The sequence below is a fragment of the Cheilinus undulatus genome, linkage group 14 (assembly GCF_018320785.1).
Source record: "Cheilinus undulatus linkage group 14, ASM1832078v1, whole genome shotgun sequence".
NCBI classification, from domain to species: Eukaryota; Metazoa; Chordata; class Actinopteri; order Labriformes; family Labridae; genus Cheilinus; species Cheilinus undulatus.
The window spans coordinates 43,890,010-43,905,439 of record NC_054878.1 but is presented as its reverse complement, the minus strand read 5'-3'; the positions used below and the strand labels follow the sequence as shown (position 1 = coordinate 43,905,439).

General features: G+C 38.5%; 2 protein-coding genes across 2 annotated transcripts; one reads left to right on the top strand and one right to left on the bottom strand.

Moving 5' to 3' along the window:
* Positions 1-2,146: 2,146 nt before the first annotated feature.
* On the bottom strand, positions 2,147-3,576 carry si:dkeyp-55f12.3 (uncharacterized protein LOC568418 homolog). The gene is made up of 2 exons (XM_041805728.1): positions 3,373-3,576; positions 2,147-2,750 (listed from the first exon to the last, which is right to left on the bottom strand). Exons 1-2 carry the CDS (start codon positions 3,554-3,556, stop codon positions 2,644-2,646), a joined length of 291 nt encoding a protein of 96 aa, XP_041661662.1. The 5' UTR covers positions 3,557-3,576; the 3' UTR covers positions 2,147-2,643.
* A 399-nt stretch (positions 3,577-3,975) lies between these two features.
* On the top strand, positions 3,976-15,277 carry ubr7 (ubiquitin protein ligase E3 component n-recognin 7). Its single transcript, XM_041805536.1, has 13 exons — positions 3,976-4,145; positions 6,148-6,292; positions 6,936-7,069; positions 7,203-7,263; positions 7,343-7,438; positions 7,538-7,591; positions 9,131-9,236; positions 9,686-9,822; positions 12,067-12,231; positions 12,392-12,557; positions 13,894-13,955; positions 14,383-14,828; positions 14,954-15,277. The coding sequence occupies exons 2-12, from the start codon at positions 6,152-6,154 to the stop codon at positions 14,470-14,472; spliced, it is 1,212 nt and encodes a 403-aa protein (XP_041661470.1). The 5' UTR covers positions 3,976-4,145; positions 6,148-6,151; the 3' UTR covers positions 14,473-14,828; positions 14,954-15,277.
* The last annotated feature ends 153 nt before the right edge of the window (positions 15,278-15,430 follow it).

Below are 15,430 nucleotides of genomic sequence, written 5' to 3'. Positions count from 1 at the left end.
TCAGGCTTTTCCATTACAATGAGAGGCTTGACTCGGCATGGCAGTTCAGGGTGACAGAGAATTTCAATTTCCACCACAACCTCTTTGAGGGCACGTTTTAAGCCCCCATCAACCTCATCTACAGTCTAAACCCTTCTCTGTCTGATCTGATTGTCTTGACATTGTTTTAAAGCAAAAATCAAACTGTAGACTGAAAGCGCCCCTCTTTTTCTATTCTCTCTCTCTCTCCCTCAATCAATAAACAATAATTCTGACTTATCATCCAAAACAGTGAGAATTTTCCTTCAGAAGTTAAAGAACAGTCCTCTGACAATTGAGTTATGGGTCTTTAGGATAGCAGGAAATGAAAACAATCATATTTTTAATTGGGTAATAAGAACTGCATGCTTTTCTAGTGCCAGTTAATAGATTAAAGACAGTCTCTATCATGGGCTAAATGTTTCAAACATCTCCAGTATTTTCTTTTTCTAAAGTCTAGAATTTTTTGTAATACTGGTGCTGCGCCTGGCCCGTCCTGATTTTTGTCATCAGTGTGAGAACCCAGTCCATCTCGCATTTTGGTTGCATGAAAAATGTTGCAGTCGTACAGTAAAAGCTGACATTAGACCACCACTGTTAAGGATTTGTAGTCAGTTGGAGCAAAGCGGGGATAACCTGTATCTCCCTGAAAATTTATCAGGACTTTTTCCCATACAAACAGGTGTAAAAAAAAAACTAATTTTCTGTCCTATTGCTATCAACTTTGAACCTGACCTAGATAAGGCAGGGGTGTCAAACTCAATCACAGCAGGGGCAGGATTATGGATTCAGGTCAACCTGAAGGCCTAAGAGGGTCACCTTTTCAACCAGAAACTGTTAACCTCATTTCACCAGTAATAAAATATGAAAAAAAAAAAACTTAAAAGGTCAAACTTTGGATTATGAAGTCCAAGTTTGGAGTTGAAAATATGAGGTAAAATACAAAATTATTGGTTGAAAGGTCAAAATATTACCTAAAAATTAGAATTATGAATCTGAAAGCTCAAAATATTATAAGTCAAAATTATGAGTTGAAATACTCAAAGTATGAAATTAAATGTCAGAATCCCGATTATGAGATGCTAAATTGAAAATGTGAAATTAAAACAAATTTCTTTTCCCACATTCCTGACTTCTCATCTAAATATTCTTACGCCTTACTTTTTCAGACTTTGTGACTTAACAAGGATATCTTAAATAATCAAGAATATGTTTGCATTTTTATACTTGAGGAAATCTGCAGACCTCATACTGATGGGCCAGTTAGAATAGAAATATAAGATTATCTTGTGGGCTGAATTTAACTGTTCCAAGGGCCAGATTTGGCCCACGGGCCTTGAATTTGCCCCCTATGAGGCAAGGCTTCATGCTTTGGTCCAGTTGAGTTTTCAGCAAATACCCCCCTGTCGTCTACAGGCCTCTGTTTCACAATACAAATTCAGATATTCATTGTTGTATTACAAAATACCAGTAGCAGCTGCAGTAAGTCTGGGAAAAGCTTCAGAGTGTTTCCTTTCTAAAGACACCTTGTTTGTGCTTGTACGCCAGATGGTCCAAACACAGCATTCATTTTAATGAGATATTCCTGAATAGGTGTTTTTGGCTGATTATACCTGGAACTCTAGGAGCTAATCCAGATTTCAACAAAACTGTAATATGGCCCTCAATTCTCAAACCAAAGGAGGTAAAGAGATAACAAGCATTCATGCAACTTGGCTGATGCTTGTAGGAGCATGTAAAGAAAATCAAAAAATGCCGGAAAAAGTAGGTGTTATTTGTGGGCTGTATCTTTATTTTATGAAGCAGGATCGAATCCTGCTCTGGATAAACAGATTTTTCTTTATGAAATGATAAGGGACACACAGCATTATACGACTCTAATTGCAGGAATTTGAAATTGAAAGCATGAGATGATGTGCTGATACTTTCGACCCACTTTTAAACGGCTGCTCTTATTTCAGTACACCACCAGATAACACCAATTTTCCAAAGAGTGTGCTGAAAATCTTTTCCAGCCTAATTGGAAAGAAAGCCCCAATGCTTCATGAGGCGTCACCTACCCATCACTACATGCTGCATTAAAGAATTATCCAAGAGAGCAAGACAGATGTAAAAGAAGAAACAGAGCTTATAAAATAGTTTTATTAATTATCTGTGAACACAGACACACCTGGACTGTTCTCCAAGGTCACCTGACACCAGGTGTTGATTACAAACACACACATTTACTCATGACCTTTAAAGAAAGAGGCACTGATTGTGAAAATAAGAGCTGAAACTGATGTTTAAGATACATATTTTAACTGATACTGATGGTTTTTTACACTTATTTTGGTGCAACACTCCTACATTGAACCATTAAATCGAATCAGTTTGTCTAAAGGGTCACTTCTGCCATGTAAAAAAAAAAAAATCTCTTACTGGATGGCAGCATGAAATTCATTGGAGACAACAGATAAACACTGGTAACTAATATCTGTTAATGTCACATGTCCAGTGTTTGTGAACAGGGCAGATATTGGCTGATACCGATGTTAAACCGACGCATCTGTGCATCCCTTTTTTTACAGTTAATGATTCAGTATTTACAACAGTATGGTCTGAATATCATCCCACAACAAGACTTCAGGAGTTTGAGGTTCTGCAGCGTTTTACTGGAGGCTGTTTTTCGCAGTTTGGAGGCTCCTCTGATTCCTCTGATTCCTCATCTTCATCGCTGTCATCCTCCTCACCTGTGACATAGACAAAGGTAGGTAATCACCTGGGGCCTTGTGCTCAGAATCAGCAGCGAAATATGCTTTCAAATCAAGGTATATCACTCCAGTTAGCCTTGCTCTCAGTGTACAGAAATAAAACATTAAATACAAAAGTAAATACAACAGAAAAAATGTATTTCAACAATAAGATTTGAATGTGTACAAGCTTGCTTGGTATTTTTCTGATAAATACATGCGTGATAAAATGACATCAATACATCAAAATGTCTGATAAGTGTTAGAAGAAGAATGGATATGTCACCAACAGTGACCATCTACTGGTCTAGAGACCTGTTGAAATACTACAATTAACTAAATTGATGTCATGATGCTCTTTTAATAGCTGAGTAATTACTGTTGGTCATTTGGAGATTTATATTTCAAATTAAGATATGTCGTTATTCTCTTAAGTTGTTACCCTTTAAGAGAGCGACTTGGTTCTCTCACTGTAATTGATTTTTGCTAAATAAGGAAGTTTCACATTTCCAAAACCAGCCCTTTAACTCCAACAGGTAAAACCGGGAGAGTCACATGTAGTTTAAAAGCACCCATGCACACCAATTATCTGATGGTGTTAGCCTTTAGCAGGAAAGCTCACCATCTGCGCAGACTCCGCCGAGTTTCTCCCTCTCCACCAGCTCACTGAGAAGTCTAGACACGTTCTCGTTCATCTCGTGAACTCCGTTTATCAGAGACTTCAGATTATTGTCTACTTTGACGCTAATTTTCTCTCTCTGTCCATCTCTAAACGTCAGCTCTGCTGACACACACACCGCCGCCATCTTTACGACTGCCTTTCGCTGTCGTCATCACGCACCGTCTGCTGCCTTCAAGTGCCCTCCGTAAACTTTAAGAAGAAGTTGTATCGTACCCATGACAGAAAAAGATGTTCTTAATACTATGATTTCACCTGGATAATTCTTAATTCACAAATACAGGTTACATTCTAAAAAATAAACCCATCCTGAAAAACTGTAAGAATGAGTTAAAACCATTAAGCAAATCTCTGAAACGTTTTTAAGACAAGAAACCCCATTAAAGATTATCTTTAGTAAATAGGTTTACTTAAATATGAGATTCCCTTTTAGCTCCTTATAATTACGTCAGTTCAAGTATTTTAATACTTAAATAAACGTACCACTATCTCTTTAATTTTGTGACCTTTAACCCCATAGTGCCGCCAAATACGATCTGCGGAAATACACCGGAAGTTGTCATCAGAGCAGATAGCAGCTAGCGGTTTGTGTACAAAGATTTGAACGGGTGTGCATTAAACAGAGCAGCTTACTGACTGTCATTCAGCAGCTGAGTGGCTGCGTTTCTATCAGCTGTTACCGTGGAAACGTTCCTGTCAAGGTAAAGGGCATAGAGGTGAGTTCGTCTGGTGGCGCTAACACGGCTATCATCGCTAGCTCCTCATTTCCCGTTCATTATAGTAGAGAGGCTAACTGATGCTATCAATGCTAAATGATAATAACAGTGCTAACTGATGCTAAATGACGCCTGTGTGTTATAAACGTTTTATTTCGTGATTGTTTCACGATCTGCTTTTTACTATGAGTGTTTTCAATCACCTGGTCATACCTGTCTGATGTGGGTTACCTGATGAAGAACAAAATAGTTATTCATTAAATCCATCGATTAATTTTTATGTTTTTTTTTTAATGAAGGTGTGCTGAAGCTCAGTGGTGAGTGTTTGAGGTATGACTGTATTTAAAATGTCACTAATATGTAGAGTAGACATAACTCATTAATAATAATATTAATAACAATTAAAAACGACAATAATAATCATTATCAAAATCATAATAAATGATAATTAAACTATTCTGATACTATGGTTTTATTTGAAATTATTATTATTGGGATTGATGATAATTTATTTTGTTTATTTTTTTCCCCTCAAGCTGACAAATGTTGGCACCAAGTTCCATCTGAGGATGATTGTATTTATTTTTTATTTATTTATTTATTTTTTTGCAGCTGTCAAAATATTTTAATTTTTAATCGCACTGAACCTCAGGATTTCTGTCTGTAATTGGGATTAATTGCATCCCTTTGATAAGCATAAAGATTCAACTATTTGATATGCAAACACAGTTTATTGTGATTAAATGATTAATGATTAATTAGTTGTGATTAAAACGATGTTTGTTGTAGTAATGTGGACCTTAATTAATCATGATTAACATAAAGTTTGGTGTAGTAATGTGGACCTTGATTAATCATGATTAAAACAAAGTTTTGTGTAGTAATGTGGACCTTAATTAATCATGATTAAAATTAAGTTTGTTGTAGTAATGTGGACCTTGATTAATCATGATTAAAATTAAGTTTTTTGTAGTAATGTGGACTTTAATAATCTTGAAACTTTAATTTTTGTAAAGCAGAATTTACTGACACCACAAGTTTCACAATCTGCCAGTATGTTACTTGAATATTTTATATGCGTGGAGCTGATTAATCCCACCTTTAGAGGTGTAATGTCTAAAATTTTCACACTGAAATGTCTACGATGATGTAGAAATGATAATTTTCAAAAACAGGGAAAATCTTTAGAGTTGGAGTCTTGTAATGCACGGCACGTAACATTGTACCAAGATCTTTTTAAAATTATCTTTACAAAAAAGATATCAAAATATTTTCCATGGCATCAAAATCAGGGATGCACAATATTGGATCAATTTTAGCTGTTACTGATATCTTAATAATGTTCAGACCTAAAACTTCAGTCTGTAAAACACACAATTCAAAGTCTGAGGATGGCCAAATAAACATTTTAGTCCTTAAAACATACATTAAAGTGTAAGGAATGATCATAAATAAAGAAAAAGACTTCATTTGATGTTTGTCTGTTTGTCCAGCCTAAAACTACTAATTTACTTGGTCATTCAGTTAATATTATAGCTGATATAAGCAGATTTTTATAGCCTAAATAGTGACTGAAACTTTCATATCTGCTGCTGATACCAATAATTCCCTCTTTTCAGGACATTTTGCCTTCTTTTGCCTTCTTTGACAGCTGAAAAGAGACAGGAAATATGGAGAGAAAGGGTGGGGGAAGACATGCACCAAACATGCGCTGCGAACAGGAATCTGTCCGGTGCACTGAGGGCTAAAGTCTCTGCTTATGGATGCCTCTACCCACTGAGCTAAACTGGCATCTGATAATTCACTTTATAAGCTATTATCTGCCAATACTATATCATATCAATAATGTTGTGTGTTCTTAATGATAAATCTGTACGATCCAACTGTAAAAACACCTGCATGCAGAGGGAACTCAGAGAGAAGGGCAGAGAATGAGAGGGAGATCTCAAACTTAGAAACATTCAACGCTCTGGTTGATGATGTTATGATTTATTCCAAACAGGTAGATGATGTCAGACACAAAGGAGGAGGAGCAGACGGAGCAGACGGTGTCTCTGGTGGACGTCCTTGAGGAGGATGAGGAGTTGGAGGAAGAAGCTTCAGCTGTGCTGGCAGGAAGCGACTCTGATCACTGTTCATATCCTCAGGTACATGATCACATTTGTCTGCGTCTGTCTGTTAGGGCCATTCTCTTCATGCTGACACTCTCCAGACTGATTTGAAACTGAACTCATTTTACTGGAAAACTTTCAATCTATCTTAAATGACAGACAACGTGAGACCATGGAACAGTGCTTGTGTTTTTAAGTTGTTATTGTGATTCCTACTCCTGCACTTTAAAATGTGATCTAGCTGTAATTCTTAATTATTGTTTGTTTTAACATTTTATTTATCATGTGTCTCTTGAATTTGTATTAGTTATTATGACGTGTGCTGGTGACCTCTTGGCCAGGTCACCCATGTGAAAGAGATCTCAATCTCACTGGGTCTTTGTCTGGTTAAATAAATAGCATAATCAAACAAATGAAACATTAACATTGTTTGGAGAAAACATCATACGGTGCTATTGGCCTTGTATCAGTTAAATGCCTAATTTCAATAAAGTTCATGCAAGAGCTTCACAAAAAGGTCAGTCCTTAAGAAAAAGACAGGCTATGCTGTGAAGCTGCAATACAAGGACAACAGCGCCATCTGCTGCTTATTTCTTTAAATTCCTGAAAATATCCAAGCTTTTCTTCATGGAAATTTAAAGCTCCATTTCTCTTCATCTTCTTTCTTTTTATGTTTCAGGGCTACGTGAAGCGGCAGGCTCTGTACGCCTGTCACACATGTACACCACATGGAGGTGAAGCAGCAGGCGTGTGCTTGGCGTGTTCATACAAATGTCATGAAGGTCATGACCTCTACGAGCTTTACACCAAGAGGTCAGCTCCTTTTTTAATACTGAATAATTGATAATTAATGATCAATATTGATATTAGTCTTTTATTTCTGTATGACATAATATTTCTGAATAGTTTTTGATAACTGAATTCTTATTGTTTTTTTCTTTTTTAGGAATTTTCGCTGCGACTGTGGAAATAAAAAGTTCACTGATCTGACGTGTAAACTCTTCCCCGTGAGTTACAACAGCATTATTCTTCTTCTGCTTATTGTTATTGTTATTTTATTATTAAAAGGTGAGATGTTTGTTTCAGGAAAAGGATGACGTCAACCATCTGAATAAATACAGTCACAACTTCTTTGGAGTTTACTGCACCTGCAGCCGACCATACCCCGATCCAGATGACCAGGTGAGACACATACTCATCCATCTGTTTATAGAACAAAACATCTCGATTTTGCTTTGCTCTTCTAACTTTCCTATCTCTGATTGGCTGATGTTTCTGCAGGTGGAGGATGAGATGATTCAGTGTGTGGTTTGTGAGGACTGGCTCCATGGCAGGGTGAGACTACCAACTCTCTGAGACCCAGTTTACACTTCACATTAACATCTGTTTTGGGCATTCCGAAATTAAGTGGTAACCTTTAAAGGGGACATATACATAAACCACTTTTTCAGGCTTTTCTTACAAAAATATGTGCACAAAAAAGCAAAAAAAGGAGCACCCTCCAAGCACAAAAACTTTTTAAAGGTGCCAGACAAAAGACTTACTAGAGTTAGAGAAGTGTCAGCACTCAAAATGTCCTTTTTAGTAGTTTTATTCAAGGCAGCAAGGCACAACGGACGTGTTGTGCCTTGCTGCCTTGAATAAAACTAAAAAATAAAATCTTGATGATTACAGCTTACAGCTCATGAAAATCTAAAATTACTATCTCAAAATATCAGAATGTTGTTGAAAAGTCCAGTTTCTTTTTAGTTACTTTTCTCACTCTGATTTAGTGAACATAACCACAATCACGGGGAAGACTGCTGATTTGACAAATGTCCAGAAGACAATCATTGACACCCTCCATGAGGAGGGTAAGCTACAGAAGGTCACTGCTCAAAAAGCAGGATGTTTTATATCAAAGCAGATTCATGGAACGTTGACTAGAAGGGAAAAGTGTGGTGAGAAAAGGAGCACAAGCAACAGGGATGTGCTCAGCCTTCAGATGATTGCCAGACAAAGCAGATTCAAGAACTTCACAAGAACTGAACTGAGACTGGAATCAATGGATCAAGAGCCACCACACAGACAGGTCCAGGAAATGGACTACAAGTGCCATGTTCCTGGTGTGTTCCTAGTTGAGAAATCAAGGTCACAGAGTCAGCAGAAAGAGCAGAGAGGCCCCAAATTCTTCAGTGCTTGAAGTCCAGTGTTTTCATTTCCGAACAGTCAGTGATGGTTTGGGGTGCCATGTCATCTGCTGCTGTTGGTCCACTGTGCTTTAAATCCAGAGTCAGCACTGTCAGCCATCTACCAGATTTTAGAGACCTTTATGCTTTATTCTGCTGGGAAGCTTTATGGAGATACTTGTGTGTTTGACGGACGAGACAACTGATCTGACCTGAGCCCTGTGGAGAATCTCTGGAGTATTGTCAAGAGGAAGATGAGAGACACCAGACTCAACAATCCAGAGAAGCTTAAAGCTGCTTTCAGAGCAACATGAGCTTCATAAAATCCCCGCAGTGCCAAATCACTTTGATGAGTAATCCATGCAAAGGAGCCCTGACCAAGTACTGAGTGCTTAAATTAACGTAATTTTCCAGAAGGTCAAAATTTCTGTATCATAAATTCTTTTTCGGTTGGTGTCTTGTATCCTAATATTTTAAAATGGTCTTTTTTTTTTTATTTTTGTGAGCTGTAAGCTGTAATTATCAACATTTAAACAAAAAAGAGGAACGATTCCTGCTTTTCATAAATATTGGACAGGCTCTATGAACACATTAATGGTCACAAGTTGTCTTGTATTGAGGTGTCATTTCACTGTCATTAGCTAGTGCCCCCCAAGATTTATTAACTGCTGTTCTCACGTATGTGTTTTATTTTTTGCTTTTTTAGCACCTGGGGTCAGAGGTTCCAGACTGTGTGGAGCTTCAGGAGATGATCTGCGAATCATGCATGAAAAAAAACACCTTCCTGTGGACATATGCTGCTCACTTGGCAGGTAAAAAGCCCTATGATACTTCATACCTGCACACATTACCATGGTAACCTGTGCTGATCTTCTCTGAAAAGGATGGAGGGAGAACGGAAGTGAACCCTTGATTTTAAATTCATGAAATCTAAGAATGTGATGGTGAATGGTTTGTTTTGTTCACTGTAATCCTATTTGGGGTTCCTCAGGGCTCCATCCTTGGTCCTCTCAACAGTTGGCCATATATACACCCAAAATTGAACTCTTAAGTTTGATTTAGCTTAAAGTAACAGAAGTTAACGCTAATTGCCCCCACACTGTCCACACATTTTCTCTTTATCATCAATATTATTTACCAAACTGCTGTGTAGAAGTATCACACTATACATAAAAATTTCCGATTCTTACAATTCAACAACAATTCAATAGGGGGTAATTGTATTGTAATCTTTTTTTTTGTTTTGATCTGTTGTGTCCAGTCCCTAGTGCAGGTGTTGTGAAGGAGGAGGGCGGAGCAGATAAAGGTGTTCCTGTGAAGGAGGGTGAAGCAGATAAAGGTGTTCCTGTGAAGGAGGAAGGTGAAACAGACGAAGCTAAAACAAATGAAGAGGAGAAGGTGAGCTGACCGGCTTGATAACAGTTACTCTGTGGTAGTGGGGTCATAAATCAGATTATGACGATTAACATAAGAACTAAAAGATTAAAATGAATTCTGACATAGCCAGTGCTGATTAGCACTCTCCTAAAATCACTATGTGTTTTTGTTTCATAACATCAGAGGTCCAAGTAAAACGTAATGCAGTATTTGTCAAAGTGGGGTCAGGGAGACTGCCCTGGTGGCACTAGGGGTAATAGAAACTTTGAAGAACTTGTTGGGACTTAGCTGTAAGACCAAGACCTTGCTATAGCAGGGTCAGAAGGAAAGAGAGGGGAAGCTTATCCAAGAAAAAGTGCACAGAGGTGGAGGAAGCCATATGGCGAGTATGCGAAAGAAGGGAGCCTGGACCAGGGGGGAACAGAAGGATCACCTGTGTGGAATTCTGGAGGATAGAGCCACGTCGATTGATGTTCTCAGTGCAGTCGATGTATGACGTCATCCCATGTTCGTCATGGGCCTGGCAGACTCACCGGCTTGCCAACCCCCTCCAGGGTAGGGATCATTAGAGCACATCCTCAGCTGCTGTCTGAGTGCTATCCTTAAAAATTAAAACTAATAAAAACTAAACTTAAACAAAGCATTTTTGCAAAACAAAAACTAAACTGACAAACCAGCAGTCAGAACGAATAAAAACTAAACTGAAATCGAACACAGAAAGTGAAAACAAAATAAAAGTAAAAACTAATGAAAAATCCAAAACTATTATAACCTTGGCCTGCACTAGTATCAGCCACAGCAAGCAGCATCACTCAGCAAAGCACTCTGTCACCCTTGTCCCAGCTGGCCCAATGGCCCAGGGGGTTCTGCTGGCTTCTACAAGAGACTTGCAACTCCTGGTTGACCAAGGGAGGTAACTGAGGTTCCCGGACATCCTTGTCCCACGCACTCTGGCCAGATATGGTCTTGATGTGCCAAGCAAGTGATGTTGCTAGAACTCACTGTCCCCTGCAAAGATTGGATGGAACAAAAATTTTCAAAATGGGTGGAAGGCCTGCTGTGAGCCCATGGAGATGGACTACTGGTACTATATGGCCAGTCCCTACACCAAGTCTTGGGGCTTTTGGGAATATGCGTACCGCACAGGAGAAGAGCTGTCAAGAAATTTTGGAAGCCACCAAAATAGCATCCTGTTGGCTTTGGCTGGAGAGGGATGAAGTCTACCTGGACACAAGCAGGGGACTGATCAACACCAGTTGGGTTGCCAGGATGAGAGTATCTGATGCTAAGACCTGAAACACCCGATGACCCGGGACCATTAAATATCGATGCTATTAATGTTATTAAATGCTTTTTTAAAGATCATTCTTGGGGTTTTTGCCTTTGGCATGATGAGGCAGCTGTTGAGACATTTAATGAATAAAATACTCTAAAAGACGTAGAAAGAATAAGAGAGAAACGTCTTTTTTTCTCATAACTTTTAATGAATGGGTACACATTGACTATAAAAAATTCAGAAAAAAAGGCATTGAATCAAAACGAATGAAGGCAAAGATTGATCGACAAAAATAAATACAATTTGAAGGAATTGTATGTTTAATTTAATTTAATACAAGAGTGGGGTTTCCACCTTTGGTTAATTGTTTATAGAGGTTCTTGACAAACCAAAGTGTGGATGCTCCTGCCAAGGAGCGGTTCGACCAACCTACAACAAGGCCTAGAGAGACTCAGGGCAGCAGAGCAGCAGGTGTTCTCCGTGGTGCCAAAGTCTGACTCGCTATCTTTGGGTGCAAGTGCTTCTTTCCTGGGTGGGGTTGTCCTCATGGCAGCAGATCTGCTAATGCATTCTGGGGTCCTGTGAGATAAAAAGGCCTCAGAACCACACCCTTGGACTAAGCCCACAAGAGCAGAAGTGGAGCCTTTAGCCTTCCTTGGTACTTGATATACGATACCATTGCAATGATGTCTGTTCTCACAAAGACCTGCCTTCATGGTCCAAGTGGGAGAAAATGCCTCAGAGCCAAGTACACAACCAGTTGCTAACCCTTTGCTTGGGTTTTCGAGTTTTCATTTGGATTCTTCTGCTGTGGAGTTCTATGTTCTAAGATCTAATGTGATTTGGTTGCTTTTACTGTTGGTTGTATTTTATTTCATCAGCAGCAAAACAGAGGGCTTATAATCATTTTGCTTTACATGTTAACTGTATTGATCCATTAACACAAGTTTGTATTGATCAGTGACTTATTATAAACTTTTACCTTCCAGGATGATGATGTCAACGAGCCCAGCCGTAAACGGAGCCGCACAGAGGCAGAGCCAAGCTGCAGACTGAAAGAGTGGCAAGCGACTGATCAGAAAAGAGTCCAGTCAGGAGCGGTTTTCTGGCCTTCCGGGTGGCGCACCAAACTTTGCACCTGCAACACCTGCAAGGTAACACTCACCTGGCTGCCTCTATTGGCTTCAGTAGTGCTCACCTGGTCATGTAGCTGTGATGTCATATTGATTCCCTACTTCTACTCTGTGAATGTGCTTTTCTGAGCGTGCTCTGTTGATATTTTCTCATTAAACTAACGAGTGTTTGTGTTGTCAGGAGCAACTGACTGAAGGAGGCTTATCCTTCCTGTATGATGAGTCAGACACGGTGCTCGCCTATGAGAATGATGGGAAGAAAAACGAACAAAAATCAAGAGGTCATGACCCTCTGATGTCAGCGCTTGACAACCTGAACAGAGTTCAACAGCTGGAGATCATCCATGGTATGAAAATTATAACTGGAATTAAAGCACAGTTACATTTTCTGCCCAGGCTCCCATGAGTACTACACATGTTCCTGAGTATAGCATATATTCCAATGACTACTACACATGTTCCCCTGAGTATTACACATGTTCCTATGAGTATAACATATGTTTCTGAGTACTACACATGTTCCCCTGAGTATTACACGTGTCCTCTAAATAATACATTTTCTTATGAAATTGCACATGTTCCTATGAGTATAACATACATTTCTATGACTACTACACACGTTCCCGTGATTATTACACATGTTCCTCTAAATAATACATTTTCTTATGAAATTGCACATGTTCCCATGACCACTACATATGGTCCCATGAGCATTAAACATGTTGCTATGACTAGTTCACATGTTCCCATAGGCATTGCACATTTTTCTATGACTTGTACAATAGTTCCTCCAACTATGGCACATGTACCTGCATGCCCCTGTGCCTACTACACATGTTCCTATGACTAATATACCTGTTCGTATGACTACTTCACATGTTCCTTTGACAACTTTACATGTTCCCATAAGTATTTCAAATTTCCTTATGACTATTTCACAGTTCCCATGAGAATTACACATGCTCCTATGACTACAACCCATGTTCATACGAGTTTTGAATGTTTTGATGACCACTCACATGTTTATATGACAACCACACATGTTCTGATGCATGTCATATGTTTAAAGGACTACTACACATTTTATTACATATAAAACATTTCCAAGTAGTATTAAACCTGTTCTACAAACATGTTCCAATGAGTAGAACACATGTTCCTGAGTATTACGCATGTTTCCATGAGTATGATGCATGTTTCTTTGAGTATTACACATGTGCCTATGAGTATCACATATGTTCCTATGAGTGTAACACATGTTCCTATGGGTATTACGCATGTTCCATGAGTATTAAGCCTGTTCTTAAAAGTATGACACATGTTCCTATGAGTATTACACATTTCCCTATGTGTGTAACACATGTACCAGAGTGTGAGTGTGATGTATGCTCCTATCAGTATTACACATGTGCCCATGAGTATTACAAATGTTCTTATGAGTATTACACACGTTCTCATGAGCATTACACATGTTCTCATGAGCTTAGAACATGCTCTTAAGACTACTACACATATTCTTATGAGTAGTACACATTTATACAACTGCTAAACTTTCCCAGAATAATACACATTTTCCTATGGCTGTTTTACATTTTCTTTTGACTACAACACATGTCCCTACAAAACTAGGAGTTCTGCATCATACTTCTGGTGCATTTCTGAGTTTTTTCTTTTATTTTCTAGGATATAATGACATGAAATCAGAGCTGAAGGACTACCTGCAAAGATTTGCATCTGAAGGAAAGGTGAGGTATACCTAATGATACGTTCCTGCTCTCTGGTTGGCTGATAACATTGAATGACATGTACCTGTACAATAGATGATTAGGGCCATTATTGTTTATTTATTTATTTATTATTTCTTTTGAGATACAATTTCCAATTCGGAGAAAAAAGGTTGAGTTTGGACCGGGAAAGAAAGAGTTTCAGGTTAAAGAGGTTATGAGGTTGATGAAAGTCAGAATTTTAACTGAAAAGATTTGTTTTAGATGAAACTTTTCCTCAGATTCCTCAAAATAGTTTTAATTCTCAGCTTAAAGTTATATTCAATTCCAAATAAATCTGAATTGTGAGAATAAAGTCAGAATTTTTATTTTCTATTTTTTTGACAGTGGCCCTCATTCTTTTCTGGTTTTCTGATAATAAAATCATTTCCCTCTGATTGGCTGATAGGTGGTAACACCTGAGGATATCCGTCAGTTCTTCGAGCAGCAGCAAACTCGCCGGCGACGCATCGATGGCAGCAGCTTCTTCTCCACCTGATGACCTTTCACCTTTGCTGACCATCTGACTGGAATCGCCCTCCATCTTGATTTTTGTCCCTCCTTTGTGTTTCTTTTGCTTCACACTTGTCTGTTCTCCTGTGGTTGTCTTTTCTTTGTGTTTGTCATTGAGGTTTTATAAAGCTTTTATCGTCTGGTAGCTGTTTATGAAAAGGTCGGGGGTCATCATTATTCTGTGTTTTTTCTTAATTAAAAGTGATTTAAACTAAAGACAAAAATACAAAACAGAGTCTGCTTTTCTTGCTGGTCACAGCTTTGATCGTCTACATTGTTGTCCAAATACCGCAGATTCCTCTTGGCTGCTACTGACCATTCATGGAAAAGAAGGCTAGGAAGGTAAGCTAGGAAGGCAACGCTCAGACATTTTGAATGAAAGCTGGATGAAGAAGTGAATATTTAGATTTGTTTACATGACTTCATGTGACTTTGTTTTTTTTTTATTTTTTTATGTTGATGTAAAGGACATGACAAAGAACATGCAGAAGCCCAGTCATCTTTAAATTTGCCAGTTAAAACCAGTTAAAGCCTCACTGCTCTGGACCAGCTAGAGGCAGGGGAGTCATTTTTGGTGATACCAGAGAGGGACAGCAGTCTAGTCATACTTCTCCATGCCAGCAGAGGGCAGTATGGATTGGACCTTAGAAACTGTTAATATGAATCAAGCAGGACTGGCTGGGTCGTTCTGAAGAGCTCAGTGACTTCAAGCATGCTGCTGTGATGGATGCCACCTTTGTAATAAGACGGTTGGTGAAATTTCAACCCTGCTTGATATACCACAGTCAACCGTAAGTGATATTATTAGAAAGTTGAAGAGTTTAGGAATAACAAGTTTAATAAAGACTGCGGTCATGATACTGTACCCTTAATTTTGTATGCCACTTTTCTTAGTTCCAATATGCTTTATGAGCTCTCTTCTGTTTATTTTTTCAACTTTAGGC

What these genes read in the sequence shown, in the direction of transcription:
- si:dkeyp-55f12.3 (XM_041805728.1), bottom strand. Translation starts at nt 3,556, where the DNA reads ATGGCGGCGGTGTGTGTGTCAGCAGAGCTGACGTTTAGAGATGGACAG. An exon ending in CGGCGGAGTCTGCGCAGATG is followed by an intron (nt 2,751 to 3,372) that starts GTGAGCTTTCCT and finishes TCTATGTCACAG; the next exon opens with GTGAGGAGGATGACAGCGAT.
- ubr7 (XM_041805536.1), top strand. Translation starts at nt 6,152, where the DNA reads ATGATGTCAGACACAAAGGAGGAGGAGCAGACGGAGCAGACGGTGTCT. An exon ending in AAACAAATGAAGAGGAGAAG is followed by an intron (nt 9,823 to 12,066) that starts GTGAGCTGACCG and finishes TTTACCTTCCAG; the next exon opens with GATGATGATGTCAACGAGCC. An exon ending in ACAGCTGGAGATCATCCATG is followed by an intron (nt 12,558 to 13,893) that starts GTATGAAAATTA and finishes TTTATTTTCTAG; the next exon opens with GATATAATGACATGAAATCA.